At 30.6% G+C, this 22,657-nt stretch overlaps 1 protein-coding gene across 16 annotated transcripts in view; it reads left to right on the top strand.

The window, feature by feature from the left end:
• The window catches only part of LOC126903179 (collagen alpha chain CG42342), a 57,359-nt gene that overhangs the window by 11,124 nt on the left and 23,578 nt on the right, over positions 1–22,657 (top strand). For 10 of the 16 annotated variants that reach the window (XM_050681224.1, XM_050681218.1, XM_050681216.1 and 7 more), the window contains exons 2-3: positions 19,708–19,769; positions 22,053–22,088. In XM_050681224.1, coding sequence (XP_050537181.1) covers positions 19,708–19,769; positions 22,053–22,088 — 98 coding nt within the window. Of the gene's footprint in view, positions 1–19,707; positions 19,770–21,366; positions 21,403–22,052; positions 22,089–22,657 lie in introns of all 16 variants that reach the window. The other 6 variants (XM_050681225.1, XM_050681219.1, XM_050681217.1 and 3 more) reach the window with 2 other exon arrangements.

Raw genomic sequence — 22,657 nt, 5'->3', positions numbered from 1 at the left:
GGTCAATTCACCTACAGGAATCCCGTTCAATTTAAATCCCCGTTTAAAACAACAGGTCGAAGCAAAACTGTCATTTCATGCCGAAAGTTTTACCGTGCAATACATTAAAATGAACCATTGGCCGTACATGAAACGTTTACTTCCGGATTACTATGGTCGCACTTCATTCAGCATTATTACCCATACTATGTACACAATATTACTGCATGCATATTCAGACTCCATTTTCTGTTTTATGCAAAACTTAGAGGGTCGTTTGTTTCCATACTCCATCGCCAATGTATTATGCGCCGACAACGATCGACAGACAAAATGCTAATTTACTTTAAACTCACTGGCGTTTCTCCCTTTATAGGGTATTATTATTGCCCAAACTTGTTTAACTTTTGACAAAGTCCTCAGGCTCAAAACCATTCCACGGGGGGAGTGACTGCTGCACTTTTATGTTTTAATTTAGATTTTCGTGTTAATTTAATTCCGACGATGGAAATCGAGCGTACTGAAAAAGCTCTATGAAGTTATTGGCTACGTCAAATCCTTGTGTATAAGTTCCATAAGTAACATTTAGCCTTTTTTCTTCATTTAGTATGACTGTTTTTTTTTTCACTAATGAGAAACTTTTAAAAATATATCATTTTTAATTTAAGTATCAAAAGCCTATACGTATTGAAATCATAATAATCGATTGCAATAAATAAAGATGAAATAACTAATTTAATTAATTTTACGGCTACATTTTCAAAGTTGTAAATGTAATGTATATTTTTTAAAATATGTAAGTAATTTATACATTTCAGAAAAATATGATTATAATAATTATTTATATTAATTATACCAATGTATATATCTATATATATATATATTAAAACTAATAAAAATATTTCATAATTATATAGTATTAGTTATTGATATTGAGAGTAAAATGTAATTAAGGAAAAAGGGATATTAAATGGTTTCGAATGTTACTTTGCGACTTCAGTTGTGAAAATTACCTCGTGATTCTTACAATAATTAAATATACAATAATTACGAACCTGTAGGGTAAAACTGCACAAACCTTCGTAACGATCCTTTGTTTGAACGGGTATACTAAAGAAACTTGTGTTTTTTATAAAAAATGTGTGTTTTCTATTATATAATTTTATGGCCTTACACCAAATGTTATCAAAAATAAACAATTATTCTAAACAAATATTAGATGCTGTTTGGAGAAAATAATATATAAATCCGTTATTTTTATAGATAAATACACAAATTTACAGATCAATATTAATTAATAATTCATACATCAAATATTGAACTTTTATTTAGTTAACAACATTAATATTGTATAAAGTATGTTAAAAAGTTAAATACTTTACAAAGATTTTTTTTTGTACAAATAAAATATTTTTAAACTTTTCGAACTAATTTAGTTGAAATAATTAGAAATTAGCAGTTAATTCAAAATAAGTTTAAAATGTTCGAATAAAATTGTTCACTTAGAAAATCTTTTTCAAAACTTTGTTTTAGTATATGTATCACACAATAATTTCAGTATTTATCGTATGCTCCACACTGAATCATCCCAAAAATGTCTTTAATCTTACCAATATCTGTAAAAATTAACATGTTTTCTTATAATTTTCGTAAAACCTAAATAATTTTTTTTTATTTTTCATAAAGAGTCAACTGTTGTCAATCGATTATAAAAAGGAAGTTTTCAAATTTTACCGACCAAAAAGTTTGTGGTAGCATAATTACCACAGACTAGTACATAAATTATGTTTTTGTTTGCATTTTTCAATTTTTTTGGTCATGAAACATTCGTAATAATCTGTGCAGTGCTTTACGATTTTATGATTACTTCCGGACAAAATCATCATTTCAGAAAAGATACTAATAAAATATTTAGGATCAGTGAGTAATTTTAAATATCTCTTATTTGTTTTGTGTGTCTATAGCATTCTTACAATAAATACAGTCAAATAGTTATTCAGTAATATATATTTCATCAGACTTACAGTTATTTCCATTCTGATGGAAAATTTATCGTGCTTACAATAATTTATAAATATTTATTCTAAGAGCCATTATGAGTTAGGATTCAATTTTAAATAACAGTGTTTTTAAACATATCAGTACGATTATAATAAACATTATCTTGAATCGTTTTACTGTAAAAACAAATTTGTCAATGACAAAGGTACAGTTGCTATTGATGATTGTAAAAATACATCAACATAAAAATACGAAGGGAAATTTTCGATTGCGATTATTATTTGTTCTCGTTTGGATTAAGTGTTTCGATTTCCTTTCGATACGCAAACAACAAGGCTAATTGTTGAGTTTAATTTGTTTACTAATATTTCAGCAAAATTAATAGACGACGAGGAATCCACTTTCAATATAATAAAAATGACAAATAGTATACACTGCATACAAATTAAATTAATTATACTATATTGCTTATGAACAACACGAATGAAATATATGTGGAAAATATTAGCAATGAAATCATGTCTAATAATTTTTCTATTAGTCAAAAAAAAAAATGTATTTATAGTATTAAGAAAAAAGGAATTTTTTAATTTGTTGTAAACTTGGTTTTACGTTTGTATATTTTGTACAATGTAAGTTATGACAATTAAAAGTGTCAATTTAATTTTAGATTATAACACTCAATAATACACTCGAGGTCAGTAACTTATTTATGGAGATTCCATTGGGCCCAGACCCATTTTAGATACAAAATCATAGTAGAGAGGTGAATCTCCCTACATTTTCCATGTACAAAGGTCTGTATCGGGACACCCATACAAAATTTCTAATATCCACAACTTGAATGTTTTTGATTTTGTCTTCTTTTGAACATTCTTTAAGTTAACATAAACGTAATCAATATTTTAAACATCACTAGAATTTTACTCAAACGTGATTAATGTATCCGATGAGTTATTGCCAGTTTATATATTATTACCTGTAGTGGAATAACAAACAGCCCTGTTAGATTAGTAGCCTATCGTAACTAAGTATAATTAATTTTGATGTTTCGCGTGTTGCTGTTGGGGTTCACATACCCACAGACCGTTAAACGCTGGCGATTGCATAATTTAAGTCCGTATTATCGTTTTTTTACAGCAATGGTTTTAGATGAGAAATGATTTATGCAAACGGGTAAAATATGAGCTAATAAAAGTGTATATTCGTCTCGTATATTATTGAAAAACTATTTTAATAATACCATAACATTGTTCAATATATACTAAATAAGTTTTACATAGTATTAAAATTGAATGACATATCAGTAAAAATATTTTGAGGCAAAGAGGAAACTTAAAAACTATCTCATAGCGAGAGAGTTGTACTCTGTATTTTAGACGGCTTTATTTATGGTATCTAATTACTCTTTTCATTACACTTATGTTGGTTTTTTTAACATAAAGTCTTAATCTTTATTTTGATAATGTACTGCAATTGAGAATTATTAATATCAGTTGTAAAGTCTGTTGATTATAATTAGCCAGTAATATTTTTTGTTTAATGTCTTAATACAGTAACATGACTATATTTTGCTATTTCATTTGGTAGATTGTGCGCTTTGATAATTGATCTTAAATTCAATGCGTAAATTAAAATTCGGAAAGTAAACTTAAATTATTTATAGCTTAAAACAACAGTGCATTAAAATACAATCCAGATAAGTCAATTGGTTTTGTTTTTGAAACGAAAAGTTAATTACCACGTGGAGCTTTAAGGACTAATAGTTCTTTGGGTATGATTTAATTATCGATGTTAAATCACATCAAACGAACATTTATTCAAATGGAAAAAACTCTGAAAATATCAGCGAGTGTTAAACAACGACAATAATATAAACAATCCGGTTTTATATTTTTATACACGTTGCTCGCTGTTATTTTCATTAATGACTTTACGGCGCCGGGGTGAGGGCCAATGATAATAATTGTTATCCGAGAATTTTATTGAGCTTGTAAAAAGGGACTGTTGGGTCATGTATATTCGTAAAACGTTATAAACAACTCTACGACCGGCTTTTTATATTTTTATGACTGCGATAAAGGGATGGAACAGAGTCGGTTATTTTCCAGAATCGGTACTTTTAAGTACTACACTTGAAAATATATTTCGCTCAGCATATCAAACTTATTAAGTAAAACTGCTCTTTTACTTAAAGAAAGAAGCTCAAAATGAGACTTTGTAATGAAATTACACTCAGTAATTTGGTAAACAAAAATACTATTGAGTATAGTTTTGATTAAAGAAAAGGAAGTCATTTTATGTGAGGTTTTTCATACTATAGGGTTAAACATAATCCTTTGGAAATACAATATTTAAGGTATTGCATCATATTCGCACGATGAACGCAAAAAAAATTATAAATACAACGTCTTGTGTAAGGTAAATAGCATCAAACAGATTAAATCCGTTTGGCGAAAGTCTCGGTTGCAATAATTGTTTTGGTATGTTAAAAATTATGGAAATTCTGGTAAAATATCGATTCATGTCAACTTAATTTTTATGCTGTTTGAATTTGAACTTGAAAGCGCTCTTCTAATGTTCATCGATATTGTAATCAAAAAAACTGATTTTGTGGTATAAAAAAAATAAAAATACTTAGAACCAGAAGTGGAATGACTCAACAACAATAAGTGAACTTAAAGACCCCCCTCGAATAAATAATATTGAGTTAATGTTGTACAAATCTTAAATGTTTTTAACCTAACCTCTCAAATTCAATTAGAAGGTATTTGTTATCAGCGGGAGGTTATTTACGTTCAGTTTGTCATATTTACACTTGATACGAGTTCAATTAATGTACACTTATATTGTGCATAGTTGTTAGTAGGGGTAAATGAAAGATGAGTTGGAAAGTGTAAAATAATATTTTATCATTGATGCATAGTATCAAATTGGGTCAAACTTAAACTAACATAACCTGGTGGGTGGCCGACATCTTTCGAACTAATTACAATAATACCTTACGGCCACACATTACGCTTCCCTTCCGTTATTTTATGATAATCCATAACGTGTCATGATTATTAATATACTCAAGTCGGAAATAGTTATGACATTCACTCTATTGATGTCGGCAGCAACAGTGTGGTGTTAATTTTATTAACTACGTCTGTGAACTCAAAGTGGTAATTTGTTTTCTCCTCTACTCCTAACTATCTAGAATGATATCTACTCAACGCAAAATCTATTTTATTGCAACATATCGGTAAATAAATAAATGCTTTTAGTTCGTTTATTAGGACTGTTCGACTGTTTTGTAATCTGATAATTAAATAATTTGTCAAACGTCTCTAACATAGAATAGACACGAGTCTTAGTTATGTGAGGTAGTTTTTCAAATAACTCTGTACTTTTTCAATACAAGTCTATCTCCGAATACACACAATATTTTATGGTTTTGATCCTGCCGCTGTTCTGGATTGGCCTTCGATGTCGGGTTATGATTTAATATATTGTAGACGATATCACATTAAGTTGTTTCGTGCAAGCTCATTTATAAGGTTAACACATGTCGAAATATTATTACGTACACTTTATATACTATACACTTTCCAATAAATGTCGTGTATTATCTAGAGAATAGAAAATAATTTCGTTAAGAATTCTATTTTATCATTAAAAATAATAAAAAAAATATTAACTCTTATTCGTTATTCGAGTAATACACATTTCTGAGAAAACTAAATGAGTTACAGTTATATTTCAAAGGTTTCAAACCATGCGAATTTCAAAGTTTGTGTATTTTTATTCAGCTACGCTATCAAGTGTATAACATTCTACGTATATATATATATGTATAAGCGTGTGCTGGCAAATGTTTTCCTTCCACAAGTGGCGTTTAATGGTCCGAAAAAACACATCCGGTCGTTCAATAGACAGCACGGCGGTGTTTTTTGTCCATCGGCTACTTTATAATGTGACAGTATATTATCGGCGCTATTTATACATTTGTGAAGCTGTCGGCGATCGTTGCAATAATCAAATAGGAAGCTAGAGAATAAAATAACTGTGGTGCTTACAACTTGGCTTAGTAGCCATACACTATACGTCCGTCACCGACTGCTAACAATACAAATGGTCTTAACCTTCTACAGCCCACCATAAATAGTGCGGCTGTAAAATCCATTGTACGTCGATTTTTTTGTTTAATTCTGGTTTCATGCACGACAAAATATTGTGTGGATGATAAAAAACCTATAATAATAAATTTCAAAACATCTTTTTAAATCAACCGTGACTCTCCCCTCATCTAATACAAACAGAACGAATAATTTTATTGTGTTTGTATAATCGTCTTAACAGATCTGTGTTTTGAAATGTAAAATGTTCCAATAATTCAAGTTTTTATCATATTTCTATAAGTCTCTTAATTATTATTATTTTTATACAATTATATTTTTTAACCTCAATATAACTAGTATCAGGTTATTTATTTATTTTTGGTCGTTTTCGGATAACACGTAAATATCACTGCAGCAGAGTATAAAAACCATAGACTTGTCATGAATTTTAAATAGCGCATAAAAATATGATGTATGGGTTTCGTCGTTTGATCATGATACCTGTGAGTTTATTTGTCTCTTTTTATTTTTTGGTAAACGCGTGAACTTTTATCCGTGTTTAAAATCTTGAAAGTTTAATGTCAAAAATAACATAAACACCATTAATTTTATAAACTAAATTCTCTAGATAAGAAATTTCTCACTAAATAAAATTGAAATCACGAAGCGGTTATTTTAGACAAGATTCGACAATGATTATTCGACTTATATGTGCTTATAAACCGTAGATTGTAAATTGGAATTTAATTAATATTTTTATGTTCTCAGTCACTGTATTTCTATTGTATCATATTCAAATTACTATTGGACAATAACGTCCACGGCGAGATATCGATAGCCGTGTGATTTGATCCTACTCAAAAACGATGAACGGAATTCTTTGAAAACTTGAAATTTACATAGAAATAACAGTATTAGAAGAAATGACGGAAATCGGAGGGAAAAAACAAACATTATAATATATCATAAAAACCGATAATGTTGTACACGAATGCACTGCGTCTTGAAACAGAATCCGGGAGAATGCAGTTTTGACAAAATGGTATGTGACAGTGGACTGTGAGCGTACAAGAGATGTTTATCGGCACGTCTGGCACGTTTTTACGGTACATATTTTATAAACCTTATAGTGGAAAAGAAGCCCAGGGAGATATTCTCATGTCTATGACCGGTTCGGCAATAAACGACCGCTCGAAACAGCACGAAAGACGGTGAAATTGTGTGCGCTAAAACCTTTTTAGCTCTAATTAGCCGGTAAATCATTTTGCACACGAAAATGTGTTTGTTACGATTACGTTAAACTGATTTGGCTTCTTCGATGTTTTTATGCGAAAATCCTAAACTTGTGGGCGAGAGAAAAACGTTTTAGTTCTCAGAGAAACAAAACATCATCGTCAGCTTGCGGATTGCGTAGATTTATAGACACACGGGGCGATAAAATAGAAAATACCTTCGTCGACGATTTTTGGGATTTATCGTTCGCAATACGCGCATCTCCATTGCGAGTCCACAACTTTACAAGGACAGCAAAGTGCCACGTTTTCATATGTATACATTTATTCTTTCTTTTCAAACACTTGCAAGCGTGTATTACGTGCAGCAATAAATACATACACGAATATATATCACTACACTCGATAACGACGCTTTAAGCTCGAAAAGAGTGATGGATTTGGAAATGCTTTCTAGAAGCTATAGTTCATCGATTAGCTTCTTCTGACACACTCGCACCTTCAAAATTATGTGCGTTATTTAACCAAGTCAAAAACAAATTGATGTTTGAAAAATTATACTAAAGAATTGACTCTCGTCGGAATCAAACAACTCCGTCGAATGAGAAACGCGTGCAAAAGGTTGAATGACCTTATCAACGATCATTTATTATTACTTCCGTTGACGCAATCTATATAGTAGTAGTAGTCCTATGAGAATATTATTCTTTGTACAATTTTCGGATCATCACTAGTTTTCCACCGGCTCGCAACAGCCCTTCCCAAAGGATTTTCCTACGTGAATGATTGGCCGGTCAAAAATAATAACGGCAACGAATTCGTTATGAATAAAATTTTATTGCTGCTGCGAAAATATCTAAGAATATCAACAGGAGCTTGAAAAATGAATAACGTTAAACATTTGTCGTTCATACGACCATTCAATAAATAGTTAACAAGATACAATAAGAACGGTGTGTAAATAATTAATACTCGATGCGGCGGCTAATTGTCCTGGTTGGTTGTGCTAACGTCATTATAAACTGTTCGGGGCTCAAATACGAGTACTGTACCAGTTCTATCATATTACCGACAATCGTGTATCCGCGTTTTTAAGTGTTACTCTGTCGATTAGTACTGTACGAACCGATTGGATTACCTGCTCACAGTCGATTAAATTATATAGGTCATCTTAAAAACTGAAGAGTTCATTATAGAACACCTTTTTGTTGTCTTACAATACACTGAATAAAATAGCTTATTGGAAGAAGACTACTGGGTGTTTCGTTTAGAACCCAATAACAATTGTAATGCTTCGAGAGTAATGAATACTGGTAGAGTTATATTAGGTATTTTGTTTTCTTCTCGGTCACGCTTGTCCCGTCCGAAGACGAATCCCATTGTCTGCATACCTCAGCGGCGGTGGCAAGACCGTCTAATTATTTACCCTTTTTGTCTACCTACGTGTATCTGTGTACAATCGTAATAAGGATACCTCGGTATAAGTTACAGAAAGATAGAATAATTATGTATAAAAGTAATAAAGCGTAAAACTTTTCACTCGGTTGTATACGTTTCTGTGGCAATTTTATCGTTAATTTTGTTTGCCAGTTGTACCTCAAACAATATGAAATTTAATTTCATAATAAATAATCGCTCAATTAGAATTAGTAAGTTGATGGATGGAATACAAAGAAGTTTGTTTGAGAGAACTTTATTTGTAAATATTTAAAAGAAATTCAACGTAAAAATTATTTTTTATTATTAACATTCAGTAAATATCAACATTTTTTTCTAGATAATTAATCTCTAAATAAAAAAGGAATTATAAAAAGTATATTTTTTGTACACGGAACACTAGTGATCTAATCAAACTCATGTGGCTACAAGTATTTCATAAAAAATTGCAGATCGAAGCATAACTTATCAAAAGAATACATTTAAAATAATAATAATTTATTTTTACATACTATCTTTTTTGTTCGTGACATATAATAATAGGAAGAAAAATAATTTCCATTGACACATCTAACGTCTTATTTTATTTATAAAGCGATTGAGATTTGTCGGTGTGATACAATATGACAAACACGACGAAGTTACACAATCAGAATAAGTCATAACAATGGATTATTAAATGACTGTTGTTGTTTTTTTTTTTAATTTTCAATATATACATAAATTTATGTATACGCTTATACACATTTTAAAGATTAGAGCATAATATATGTTTCTAATAAACGTAAAAAGAAGACCGTGTTGTAAATGTCATAATATTTTTTTCTAAATGAACATAGTTGAAATTAATGATATTATCACGGTCGAAATATTGAAATGATTTTTAGTCGCAAGCATAATCTGAGTCGTTAAAAAAGGATAAAAATTATCCGGTCTCAAAAATGCCATTTTGAAATATCGTATAAAATCCGAACCGACAAAAGTATGTCGACAGGTAGTAATTTTTTTCCGAATAATATTCAATCGAGCGGATGTTTGTATCCTGCACCCATTCTAGTTGTCAACTTGACAGTAATAAAGTTTTGGTTGGTTGTTTTTTGTTCAAGCGTTGTCTAAAAGGCGTATACCGGGAAAACGATGTAGCCCATTGAACAACGTTCATAAGATATTGTTAGTGTTGGTATACACACTTAAAAGGTATAAGAAGTTTGGTTGTGCTTTTATTGTCACTGCCATGCTGTTGTCATCGGCTTTGCGGACTAACTTTATGAGCCTCTAGGATTTAATTTAAATTTCCTCTCGCTCAAAGTTTCTCACGGCCATATTGTGGTATTATTAACACTTTGAATTATCGTTATAACTACAGTTCGGTCGTTAATTAACGAGTATTCCATTCCGAGTGTTGGTTTTCAATATTGACAAAAAAAAAGTCGAGAAAATCATTATGTAGGTGTAAGGAACTGTCAAATTTTGAAAAGAATGATGCAATGAATATATATTTTTTTTAAATAGTCGCAAACCTATAAAAAAAAAGATGTTTTTTACGTATTATTATTTATATAATTAAACGAAATTATCTTGATAATTAAGCTAATGTTTTAAAATAAAAACTTATATAAACTAATACCATAAGGTATATACAAAAATGTCTAGGTTTGATTTCTTGAAATAGTAGTACTGCTCCAGTTTGACTGATGCCTAAAATTAGATTTTTTTTAGAGAATTATAAAGTATATCATTAATTGTTTATTTTATGACATTAGTGTTATAGAACATAAATTATTTCACTTTAATGTTGTTTTTTAATTCTACGCAATACTTTAAGACTGTCATAAGCGCTTTATTCAGTCACATTGGATAGTATTAAAGGAAGTCCGCCATTCGCTCATCCATTTAATGGTCTCGTTGTTCTACGTGCCGTGGAAACTTAATCAACAATAACTCGACTAAAATTGTTATCATGTTTATAAATGGGTCAGTATATTTTGATCTTAACAGTGAATAATGTTACCGTTGTTATTAAAATGTCATTATTGAAGTACAATTTCCTTAAGAATTTATTTTTGTAATTCTGTAGTTCTTTCACGTTTGGTTTTTATTTAAATATACTTAACTGAACAGTTAAAAGATACCAAACGAATATTTTTGTATTTAACATTAGATACTGTATATATTAAGATAATATTATTAAAACGACTCAAAAGGAAAACCACTTTTTACTTGTCGATATTTATAAAAAATAAACGAAAATCGGTGGTAAGGCTGTGCATAAAGTAAAATTGAAAAAGGTTTTTAATTTAAATTTAATAAGGCGACTGAGTTAATTTTGCTTTAGGTCTTTTTATTTCCCTATTCCCACCACAAAGTGCGCAAAAACTGAGGAATTTCGCAAGTTAAAGCAGAAAATAACGAACACAGAGGGAACTTCGAAAACGAGCGATAGTGCGGAGGGTGTTTTATAAACTTGAAAATAACGTAAGCTTTATCCACAACGAGAGTCATTTATCTAGACCAAGAATTTCTTTAATTTTTCGACTTTATTAACAACTCATTAAGTGTCCGTTCAGTTTCTGTGAATGACAGATATTTTTTCAATAATCAATAATTGTTGTTCGATCAAATCGGTAAATAGCAATAATTGTTATTTTGTGTTATATCCACTCGTTGCAGTCATTTTATGTTATTCTTACACACTTTATTTTCAATTTATTTCACTCTAATTGCAAAAGGGGACTATATTTTCCTCACAGGAAACCAATATCGTTTATGCTGCTGAAAGACACCCTTTTCCGGTTCCGTAGGAAGTTAGGGAAGAATTGAAGTCACGCAAAATTTGAAAAAAAGTGTCGCACTCGAATAAAAGTAAAAAATAAACGATTGCTCTACTTTTATTGTACACGAGTGGAAAAGTTTCAAATCCCATGTACTTATTTTAATGTTGGTCGCAATAATGTTAATGATGTTCAGAAGATAAACGACATTGGTCGACGGCGCGCGTCTATATAATGTTGCGTACTATGATTTGTAATAGCTAATCATCCCAACCACATTTTACAGCTTAATCAAACGTCATAATAGATAAGACTGCGGTAAGTTAGACGCGTATTGTGATGTGCTATAGTATACGCGCATATCGCCATGATAAAATAAACTTGTAAAAAAAACAGTCAGTGTAAGGAACAGCCAACAACATGATTGGTATAACGACAGCATACAATAATGTCTTATAAAAATATCTCAACTAAGAGATCTCGTTCGGTAGATAATGTCTCCACCGCGTTTTCCGGAGGCGTTTCTGAATTCCGAACGTTGTCACACATTTCAACCATATACTTGAATAGTCACATGTATAACTTGAATAGATTTATATTTGGGATTGTGAAGTTCGATACAAAGAAACGTAAGTCACGTTTTTCGACATCAAATAGTGTGTATAAGCGTGCAAATAGTACACAATGTATTTATGAAACGTGTGGTTGAGTCTTAGAAGTCAAGCAGCGTACAGCACTGTCATCGTAAAACTCGGCATGTGCTTTAGTATTCGGGTCGGGAATAGTGTAATTTGGGGTAGAGGATGACCCGTATAGGTTTTTGTTTCCCCCGAGCGTTAACAAATCCGACAGTAATTCGATTCCAAAACATTCGCACCAAATAAACGTCAATTCGACCTTTACTGGGTAAGTCAATGAAGTCTCTTAGAAGTAAATTTGATTTATTTGCAAATACTTTTTGAGTGCCAGTTAGCATTGTATAACCACACAACTTCGAAACGGGAAGTGCGCCGAAATAAAACGCATTTTCTCTATCATTTTTATTTTTCCATAAATGGGATATAATGAAAAATATTTTCAACTTTTATGATCTTTTGGTTGTGTTGCATTTAAAATACATATTCAATGTTCATGTTTATCCTATATTTTATAAAAGATAAACAGGTGCCTTTAAAAAATTAAAATTATACTCCGGTTTCGGGTTTTTTAATATACCTTTATTCAAATGAATTCTCTTAAAGTGCCGTAGCTAGATAGCTATATTTTTTAAATTCAATTACACTGCTAAAAGGTTAAAAAAGACCGCTCCCAGAATTGAAGTATTACCCAACTTTCTCGAACAGGATTAGACTGTACAGACACGTCGTGATATTATAGTACTAGACATATGAATATTATTTACAATCGCTTTATAAGCTCTGCTTTACCCAAATAGAAATAGTATTCGTTTACTTCGTTTATTAGTTACTACTGTTATAAACGTATACCGTCACGCCTTTATTGGTCTACCGCCATAGTCGTAAAAAAATACATAAGTAGTACATAATGAGTTTACTGTAGTTGTGCAAAATAATAATATATATTAATTATTAGGTCCAGAAGCTATGTGAATGTTTCTGTGTATCTAGCAGCTGTTTGTACTAAAGCCTGATGTGTGAATGTTTGTGACGATTGTAATGTTGTCATTAGAGTCTAGTATTGATATTGCATCTGTATTGATTTAACTGCGAAAATGTCTATTACTAAAAATAATTCATCTGAGGTATTGTTAAACAAAAAATGTGAATGTAATCCTTGCATTCGATTTCTTAAATAGATCTCTTTACTGTTCTTCATTAGAAATAGCTTCAACGTTGATCTTTGACCTGCTGAATGGTTCATACTTCTAGCATATCTTTGTACACTTAAATAAAATATACGGAGACACTATCATTATAATTGCAGGTTACCAATCGTTAACCTCTTATAAACCGATAACAATACTACGTAAGAATTAACTACACAGCCATCACCTCGTGTTATTCTTGAAGAGGTGTTGATTTTTATTTAATGTGTGTTATGGTCATTGGTTTTTTCTCTTGTAGGTATTGTTACTTCTTGTATACGTGCTCGTTGTTAATGGACCCTTGTTTGTTGTGTTAAAAAACTCAATAGTCATCTTGGGAAAGGAACATCAATCTGATACATAAGTACTTTTGGTCGTACGATGCGCTACGGTATCTTGATATTTTACAATATACACTGTGATAAATATTATAGTATTGAACATTAGAGGATTTCTCCGTAGAGTATATTAAAGACAAATCGTAACCTTTATTATGTTATAATTGTTAATAATTGGTCGCTGTTAGAATAAGAGTAGATGTTTCATAACAATATTTAGGTCGATGCCAATAGTCTTAACTATAAGTATTATTAACGTGGCGCCCGAATGATGAACTTCGTCACTGATGTTTGTACTGTAATAGAGATTGGCGTGGGCGTCCTTGTTTAATTTGTACGACATGGTGTTTAAGATCAGAGGGCGTCAGACCGTTCATTATTGTATTATATAATAATTTTTATTTTGGCATGTGTCAACGATAATGGATTTTAAGATACTGCGAATTCCTAATTATACTTAGAAATACAAACACGACTTTTGTCACTTTATTGTATACAGCACCGTATTAGCGAGCTGACGATCTATTTTATATTTAAGTGATTTGATGGAAATGACGTGACAAGAGAAACAGATTTGGATGTTTTCTCTCGTACGGGTAAATTCAATGAACAAACGCTGAGAATAACATGCGAAAACTCTATAAAAAGAAAACTTTGAGCGTCTAATCTATTATTGGTTCTGGTTCGAAGGAATTCGTTTTATGTTTATACGGTGTTTGATTAATAATTATCGACAGAGTTTAGATTTGCACACTAAAAATTTAAATACTAATTGTAACCCCAAAAAATCATAGTAGCAATGTATATATTCGATAATTAATAAATTTGCATGATTTGAAAAATACATCTTTGTTTAATTAGTTCGATATAAATTATATTATTCTAACTATATAACCTAATAAAAAAAAAAATGTATATTATTATTAAAACGACTTTTTGAGAAATATTATTTACGATTAACATTTTTTTTGAAACTAATGAACCATATATCTAATGTAGCAATTATAATCCGAGAAATACGTGACCATTGCAAAAGTCTGAATCGTAACAAAAATACGCGGTGTGTATTGGTTGGCAGCGGAAGAAAAGGAAGAAAGGAAGGCGGAAAATCGCACTAATGAACGTCTGGTTTATATTATAAACACGTAGATAGAGTGTGTATTCTTTGTGATGCATCTCTTCAGACGGGTAGACTCTTCTCGAGATTCGGCTGTAATGTGTTAATTAAAACTATAGAAAACACGATTGGTCGTATAGTATTGGTCGGACGCAAATTTGTTTCTTAGGTGTAATAACAAGTATACATATTATGGTTAGGTTTTGAAATTCCCTATAATGAAGCTGCGCTGTGCTTGGCAAAGTTAAAGTAGACCTCCTGCAGTTTGTACACTCATTAAGTAAAGACCCTTAAGATGAATTTAACGGTTTTCACTGTGTACACGTCATGATTGGAGTTTACCGTTTTAATGACACCATGTTAGCTCAAAGGCAAATAATTCAGCCGAGTCTAGATATACTGAGTAAACTTGTATTTTTTAGGGGAGTGAAAATAAAAACTGCGCTAAATTGGGTTTTATAAAACATACAGCAGTAAAAAAAGTAAAACGCTCTGTTGCTTTATTTTTTTAAATCATACTGTCTGATTTTTTTTTCAATTTGCTGTGAGTAAAAGGAATTTTTTTATTTTCATGGCAATAATATTTAAAACGTGTAAACGACACCCTGTCAATCTATGATCGTCTGTCGAGCAATTGATTGGGGTATTTCAAACAGATAGGCTCAAATAGTTGTTATGGTTTGAGGAGTGTGATCGTGTTTTTAGTGAATTTTTTCTTTCTCAAATACCTTTAAGATTGATGATGAAATTCGAAATGACACTGTATAATATATATATATATATATTCAGAAATTACTTTTTCCCACGTCAGAATATCGATGAATGATTAAGAATAAGCAGTCAGACTGGAATTTATGCAATGATATACACCGTTTGTATTCAACAGTTTACTTTCCACGAAAATAAGAGTATTAGCTCAATACACGTTGTTTAGACGGTCATAGAAGTTTTTTTTTTATTACTTATCTGATGTTCATGATTAATGATTGCTCAAGGAAATAGTTTAAATCAAGAAAATTCTTATATGTAACTTATATAGATATTAGTTATATCTATACAACCACATTCGATATCAATACCACGTATATAAATTTGTGTAGTTATTAATGAAAATTGTTAACTACAGTTTTTTTTTGATGAAATAATGATTGGATATCAGTCAATTAGTTTGAATAGTATGGCGAATAAATTTACATAATAATACAATAAGTATTTATATAAGCAGGTGCAATCTGAGCGTCTAGAAGAGGTATAGTTCCTCTTACTCTATTACAACTCCCCATAAATTTCGAAAATTGCTTTTTAATTTATATAGAAATATATTTAAGATGGAAAAATAATTTAGTTAATTCCCCAAATATTTAGTTTCAAATTTCGACTATATTTATAAATTCCCAAAAGTAATATTATTGAGTGATAACATTTAATATCGTCAAATTATTATCAAATTTATTACAATAAGCATATTTTTTCTATATAATTTGAAGCTTTTTAATTATTATTTTTTAACTAAAGTAGGTATTTTTAAAAGTAATATTAATTGATATACTTTTTGTAACGTGGGTTTACCTTAGTTTATAAGATTGCAAGACATTAAAGTTTATCTTATTCATGTTTAAATGAAGATTGTATTTCGATTCATTATTATTGTAATAGAAATATTTTCTTGAACATTTTTATATTATAAATAGACAATTCATTAGTATTTACATAAGAGTGACAATGAAATCAGGACTTTTAAAATTTTGAGAACCTTACCCATCAATATTGTTCCGAAATGAAAAAAAAAAGTTATACTAAATTTGGACAAGTTGATCAACCTTGTAAGGTAAATGATGAGGGTTAAAAATTGGAACCAAGGGGTAAACTCCCAATTATTATATTTTTCACGGCGACATGACTCTTAAGATAAAAATATTAGGTCATTTTTTAAATAATGTTTAAGAAATTATTTCTAAAGTTAATTAATCATAATTATTTTTATTATTGGCGAATTGTCATTTCTTCTTCAAATTATCACTAATCTTTTTTAATATAGGTATTTTTTTTAATTAACAAACCTCTTTTTTTTAATCATCTAACTTATCTTATATAAACCGATTACAATTGTGTATTAAGTTGGTTCAAAAACAATGTATTTGAAGTGTCAAAAGTTTATTTTACAAATAAAATTTGACTATTTTTTAATTGTTTATAATTTGTTAGTCTTGTTGATTTCTTGTATATGAACTAGACACACCACTACAGAGCGCACATGGAGATTTGAACACGCCCACTCTCAAAATAACAATGATGTATATTACTAGGAAATTATGCACTTTTTCTTTTTTATCATCATCTTTTTTCCACCCACTACTATTATGTTTTGTTGCGCCTCTATTTACCCCACGTCGGTTTCTACCTAGTATGTTATTTATACATTTTTATAGCGGCCGAACAATAACGCACGTTGAACCACCGGACGAAACGCCTAAGAGCCCCATAAATTTTGGTCATAGCCGCGAGAGAGAGAGGAGACCCTTGTTTACGTATGTTTGCTCTTCTCTTTACCTTATTCACACGCACATATTAGACGACTCAATTATTGTACTACATTTTTTGGTACCTTTTTTATCGGCTGTCGTGACGCGTTAATCATAATAAAATAAAAACGACCTCTAGACCCATTGATCATTATAATGTTCTTACCCTACTCTGTTGCCCATACGGAACGACACGTTGACTTCCTGAAAAAGCTCAAGTAATCCCATACTGTTTACCCATTGCGCGTTAATACTTTATATTGGTATTCGTGTAAGCCCAGTAAACTCTATCTCTTTGGTGTTTTATCGACGCCGCATTCGTAGTCGTCTAAAGAACCGTGACTAATGTAAAACGATCATGATGGACGCGAACTCCCAGTCTTCTTAAAGATTGTTCTAACGATAAAAAACACTACTGCTTCTTTGAACATTATGTAAGTATATACCATTTATACACATATATCACACATAATCTATTGGGATTAGCGGGTAATGGGTACAACGCAGTAAATCCTCCGGATTAGTGTACATGGTGACGAGGTCAAATTACGACTATAATGGTTTTTATTTTAGTAATTCTCATTGCCGTGTAAAACAAATCCCTGTATAATATAACAAAACGCTTTTGTAATTTTCAAAAAAAGTTAACGTTAATACTTTGAAAGTAAGCATCATTTTAAACACTACCAAATATTTTTTTCAGAAAAAGTTTCATTTATCTGTTCAAATCCAAGATAAATCAATTCTTCAGAAATAAATATCAATTAATTTCCAATGTTTATTATTATAACAAGCAGCGTGTTATCATCGTTTATAAAAACTTTAGCACGATTTAAGAATGAAATTAAAAGAGAAAACCCGTTATTTTTGGTGAAGAATTGTGGAAATAAGGCGCTCCAGGCATTTTGGCTCTTCATTAAAATGTGCTTTCGATTATACGCCAAATGACAAAACACAGCTCTCCCCAAGAATAATTTAAATTGCTTTTGTGTATAATACATACGCAACTATTATGATATTCTCCGGCATAGATGTTCATATTATAATAAAACCCCTCTGTCGCATCTGATCGTTTAACAGTACCAATTTAAAAGCTCTGGAGGCTATTTACCCTCTCGTTACCGCCCCTAAAGGAGCGAACACGCTTCATGATGATGTTTGTAATGTTAAAATACTTAAATAGTAAAATAAAATGTATTAAATAAACGTGTTATAGTCTTTGACGGAAATGCTTTTAGTAAAACACATGTCCGCGTTGATTGCACACATATATTTACTACACTCACATTCGTGATTACGTTTCCATTGCAGATACAAAAACCATATATAAAATGGAATGCATTAGGCATCCGTTTAATTTTATTTAGTGGAGCTGGTACTTCGTCGACGCTGCGGTCAATTACCGGTCTAATGACAGGTAAACATCTGGGACGTATACCACTGATACCTAGTGTTCCAAACCAGAGCCTTTACCTAGGTGTACTTAACGCACATCTACCACCCGGCCGTTATGTGTTGTACGGCAATAGCATTAGGCGATGCATTAGTTGGTTATCTGTCAGAGTTGAACTGCATAATATTATTGTTGCCTGCCTGCAGTATATTTAATTATAATACTTGTTGGACGCATTCGTTTATTTTACAAGCATTGTCAGATTACAATAGTCCATAAATCTATTTATTCCACATCAAAATAAAACGCTGCCCATCCGGCTACTGATTCGTTAAGTCCCCCAAATTCTATTAATATGATTTTCAAGACACGTATAAAAGGGTTTTGCAGTTGTACTTTAATGCTAAATACTTCCGAAGACAATTTATGTATATACTCGAAATAATGTTGTACGATCCACGTGGTAATAAATTAAATAAATGTAAACGGATTTTACTTGGTCCACTGACAACAATTGGAGGTTTCCGCCGGACACTGCACATTGTAGTCCTCGTCATGATATGATATATTAAACAGACGGGTTCTGGCACTTTGTGGCGTGACAAATTATGTTATCCGCTATCGGTCGAGGGGAGAAAAAGAATTGGTTGAACTTTTTTTTTTCATCTTGGCATGTGGACTCTCCAACAAAAGTCTGAGAAAGTAAAGACGTCGTTTGACGGGGTTCTCCTTGTAGGACAGAGAGTAGAGAGGTACACTGTGAGTGTCGGGTATCATTGATCATGTTTGCCCTAGCGCTCAACTTACGCCTCTTTCTACCAGATTACCATATAATTCTCGTTCGTCATTGTTAACGAAACTTTTCCAAGTGCTCGCCAGATTTTTTTTGTTCTTGTATTGTATCTATCCACAGCCATTGTGTGAACTTAATTGCGGTACTATATTGTTATCACTGAGTACTAATCTATTTTGTTTTTATCGTTTTTCAGGTCCTCCCGGAAAGCGAGGAAAACGCGGCAAAAAAGGTGATCCTGGAGAACCCGGACCGCCGGTAAGTAACCATTGTGATCATATCCTAGGCAATCAATGCGATTTGTTGTCATGACAGAGAAATCGTTTGTAACAGCAATAAGATATCTACTTTTAGAATAGCAAAAATATATTTTTATATTATTTTTTATCGTATGGAAAATTGATTTATGTACCCATAAACATCATTGTTTCAATTTATTTCCTCACAAGTTAAAATATAAATCAGTAAAATTTCTTGTAATCGTTTTTTAACAACATTAGGATCATTACAACGTTATTATGCTAATGACTGCAAATTTATATTGTTTGAAAAATTTGATTGTCAAATACATTTTTTGCAATACAATCGGTCATGCTGCTCATTATCGATGAAAAAATAAATAAATATTCTAACTGGCCTTATATAGAAAAAAGTTGATTGTATTATTGATCACGTGTTATTCATTAATGTAATACTTGGTAAACGGCTAAATAAAATGCTGATAGTTCTTTTTTCGGTTTACAAATACATCATGTTGAATAGAGTGTCATGAATAATTAGGACTATTGATGTAATGACTTAGAATACGGAAAAGGGAAGAACGATTGTGTGCTGCTTTGGTTTTTTTTTTCTATGTACATAATATTGAATACCTATGCCATTTCAGCTGCCATCTAATCGCTTACTCGTAAATTTTAACCCGAGAAATGGTTCATTAAGCTAACAAAACAAATGTCTTAAAAAAAAACCTATGCACACAATATAATTATCAGGGTCACTTTTAGAGGGACAATCGGAAGGGCTTGATCCCCTAAGACTTTTAGAACAATTTACGTATAAAAGTCGGTAGCTCGTCTTATACGTTAAAAATTGAGCGCACAGTTTTCCTGTTTATTTAAATTTTTTTTGTGATTTATATAACATAAAAAATAATTTAATAATCTGTAGACAATGAAGTCCCAGTTGGTCATAGAAAAAATAATTCTCTCTTTTTCCTTCTTGTAATCTTAATATAACTGGAATTTTTTCTTAAAATTCATAGTTATAAATTATATATAATAATGAGCACAACAGAAACCCATTTCCTGACTTACTGAACACCCTGTATATTATATGTATTTATGTTTATTTCTATGACAGATATTTCCTGTTATTATCAATAAGAATCTTTACGAAAAAATAATTTTCTATATTTAATTACTTATAGCTTGTTTACAAACATATCATCATGTATTTTATACTAGATTTAAATTTATTATTGCTCTTATATTATTTTTAAAAATAAAGAAGAGAGAAATTTATTAATTTGTTAACATTGGCTAACTATGTAGTCATAGACATAAATATGGAATGGTCAAACATAAATATTTCTACAAATATCTGTTTTACATTGTGTATTCTGACAATCGCCCACGATGTGATGTAAATATATAAATAAATAATTAAAATGTTTTTATAATCTTCCATTGCAAATATTAAGCTATTCTAAAATTGAATAAAATCTAATGTTACATACGATTTCAAGTTGTGAAATACATTATCTTTGATAATTTATATTTAGTGGAGTAATACCACTTAAAAATTATATTTTGATTTTGAGAAATATATGAACAAAGTATTTAATAATATTTTACAGGGTCCAGCAGGTGCACCTGGAAAGAACGGTTTCCCGGTATTTATTTAATGCAATATTCGTCTTATTTTTGTTCTGAAATTATATTTTTAATTTGTTATGATTATTTATTTTGGCACGTTTGACGACAATACATAGCATTGCATGTCGGCACACACTTACGACTGTTATATTTTTTCAACTGACTATCATCACTGCGACAGACCCTGAAAAACATATGACTCTCTCTAATTTTTAATTCTACTTCATGTTGTATTTTGTGTTGACCGAACATTTATTGGCAATGTCTTTTATTTCTTATACGCCCACTCTCGTATATCTGTGTTTCTACGTGCCATGCGTTACCAACATAAGTTGTTCGACCATAAAATGTTTTAAACTTATTTTGTACATCGCACCATTACCATATGCATACATGTGTTTATTTTAACGTACGTACGTTGATATATTGCGAGACTGTACTGTGAAAATTAATTTTAATTGAATTTCTTCAAGTTTATTACATATTTAATTAAATTTATTCATTCTTCACAAATAAATTATACATATTATAAAGAATGTATTATAATAGAATAAAGTACTATCGTGATGAAAATGAGAATTGGACTTATCTAAAAATGTATATTGTTAAAGAAATAAAAATGTTGTGTTATTAACTGAAAATTTAGTTCTATAATTTTATTTTTTAGGGATTGAGAGGCATGAAAGGGGTCAGAGGCTTGATGGTAAGAACCATCTCCTATAATTGTTTTAATAATATGATGGATAAGAAGTTATAAAAATAATTTTTTTTGTCAATGTACTTACTTTTACATTGGGTGTGTTGTTTTTTCCTTTTTTTTTTTATCGCTTTTTTATGCCCGTTAAGGGCCATAGCGGCCTCCTTCGAAGGAGGAGGTTTCTTAACTATTGATACTCTGGTTAGTCCATCGCCGGAAAGATGATATCGATGATGGAGTTGTTATATTTTCCTATCTTATTTTAACACTAAAACTTTACTATAATATTACTTAACAAAGTGCTAACATGATTTCACAGGTTTAACGTGCTTTTTAATATTTTATTTAAATTCTTTAAATCAAACTTATTTAGATAAATTATAATATTGAAATAACATATATAAACGCTTTAACTATGTAGCTTTGTTCTCTCAAGTAAATATCAACAAAAAAAGCGAATTTAATGTAACGGAAAGATTAAGACCACCGATCAAAAATCTACTCACTAGAAAAATTTTTGGGTATAATATAAATTAGTATAAGTGATACAATAATGATAAGTTCTAAGTTATTGT

The sequence above is a fragment of the Daktulosphaira vitifoliae genome, unplaced genomic scaffold, assembly GCF_025091365.1.
Source record: "Daktulosphaira vitifoliae isolate Bord-2020 unplaced genomic scaffold, ASM2509136v1 Scaffold_3, whole genome shotgun sequence".
NCBI classification, from domain to species: Eukaryota; Metazoa; Arthropoda; class Insecta; order Hemiptera; family Phylloxeridae; genus Daktulosphaira; species Daktulosphaira vitifoliae.
The sequence above is the reverse complement of the archived record's forward strand: the minus strand, read 5'-3'. Positions and strand labels throughout refer to the sequence as shown.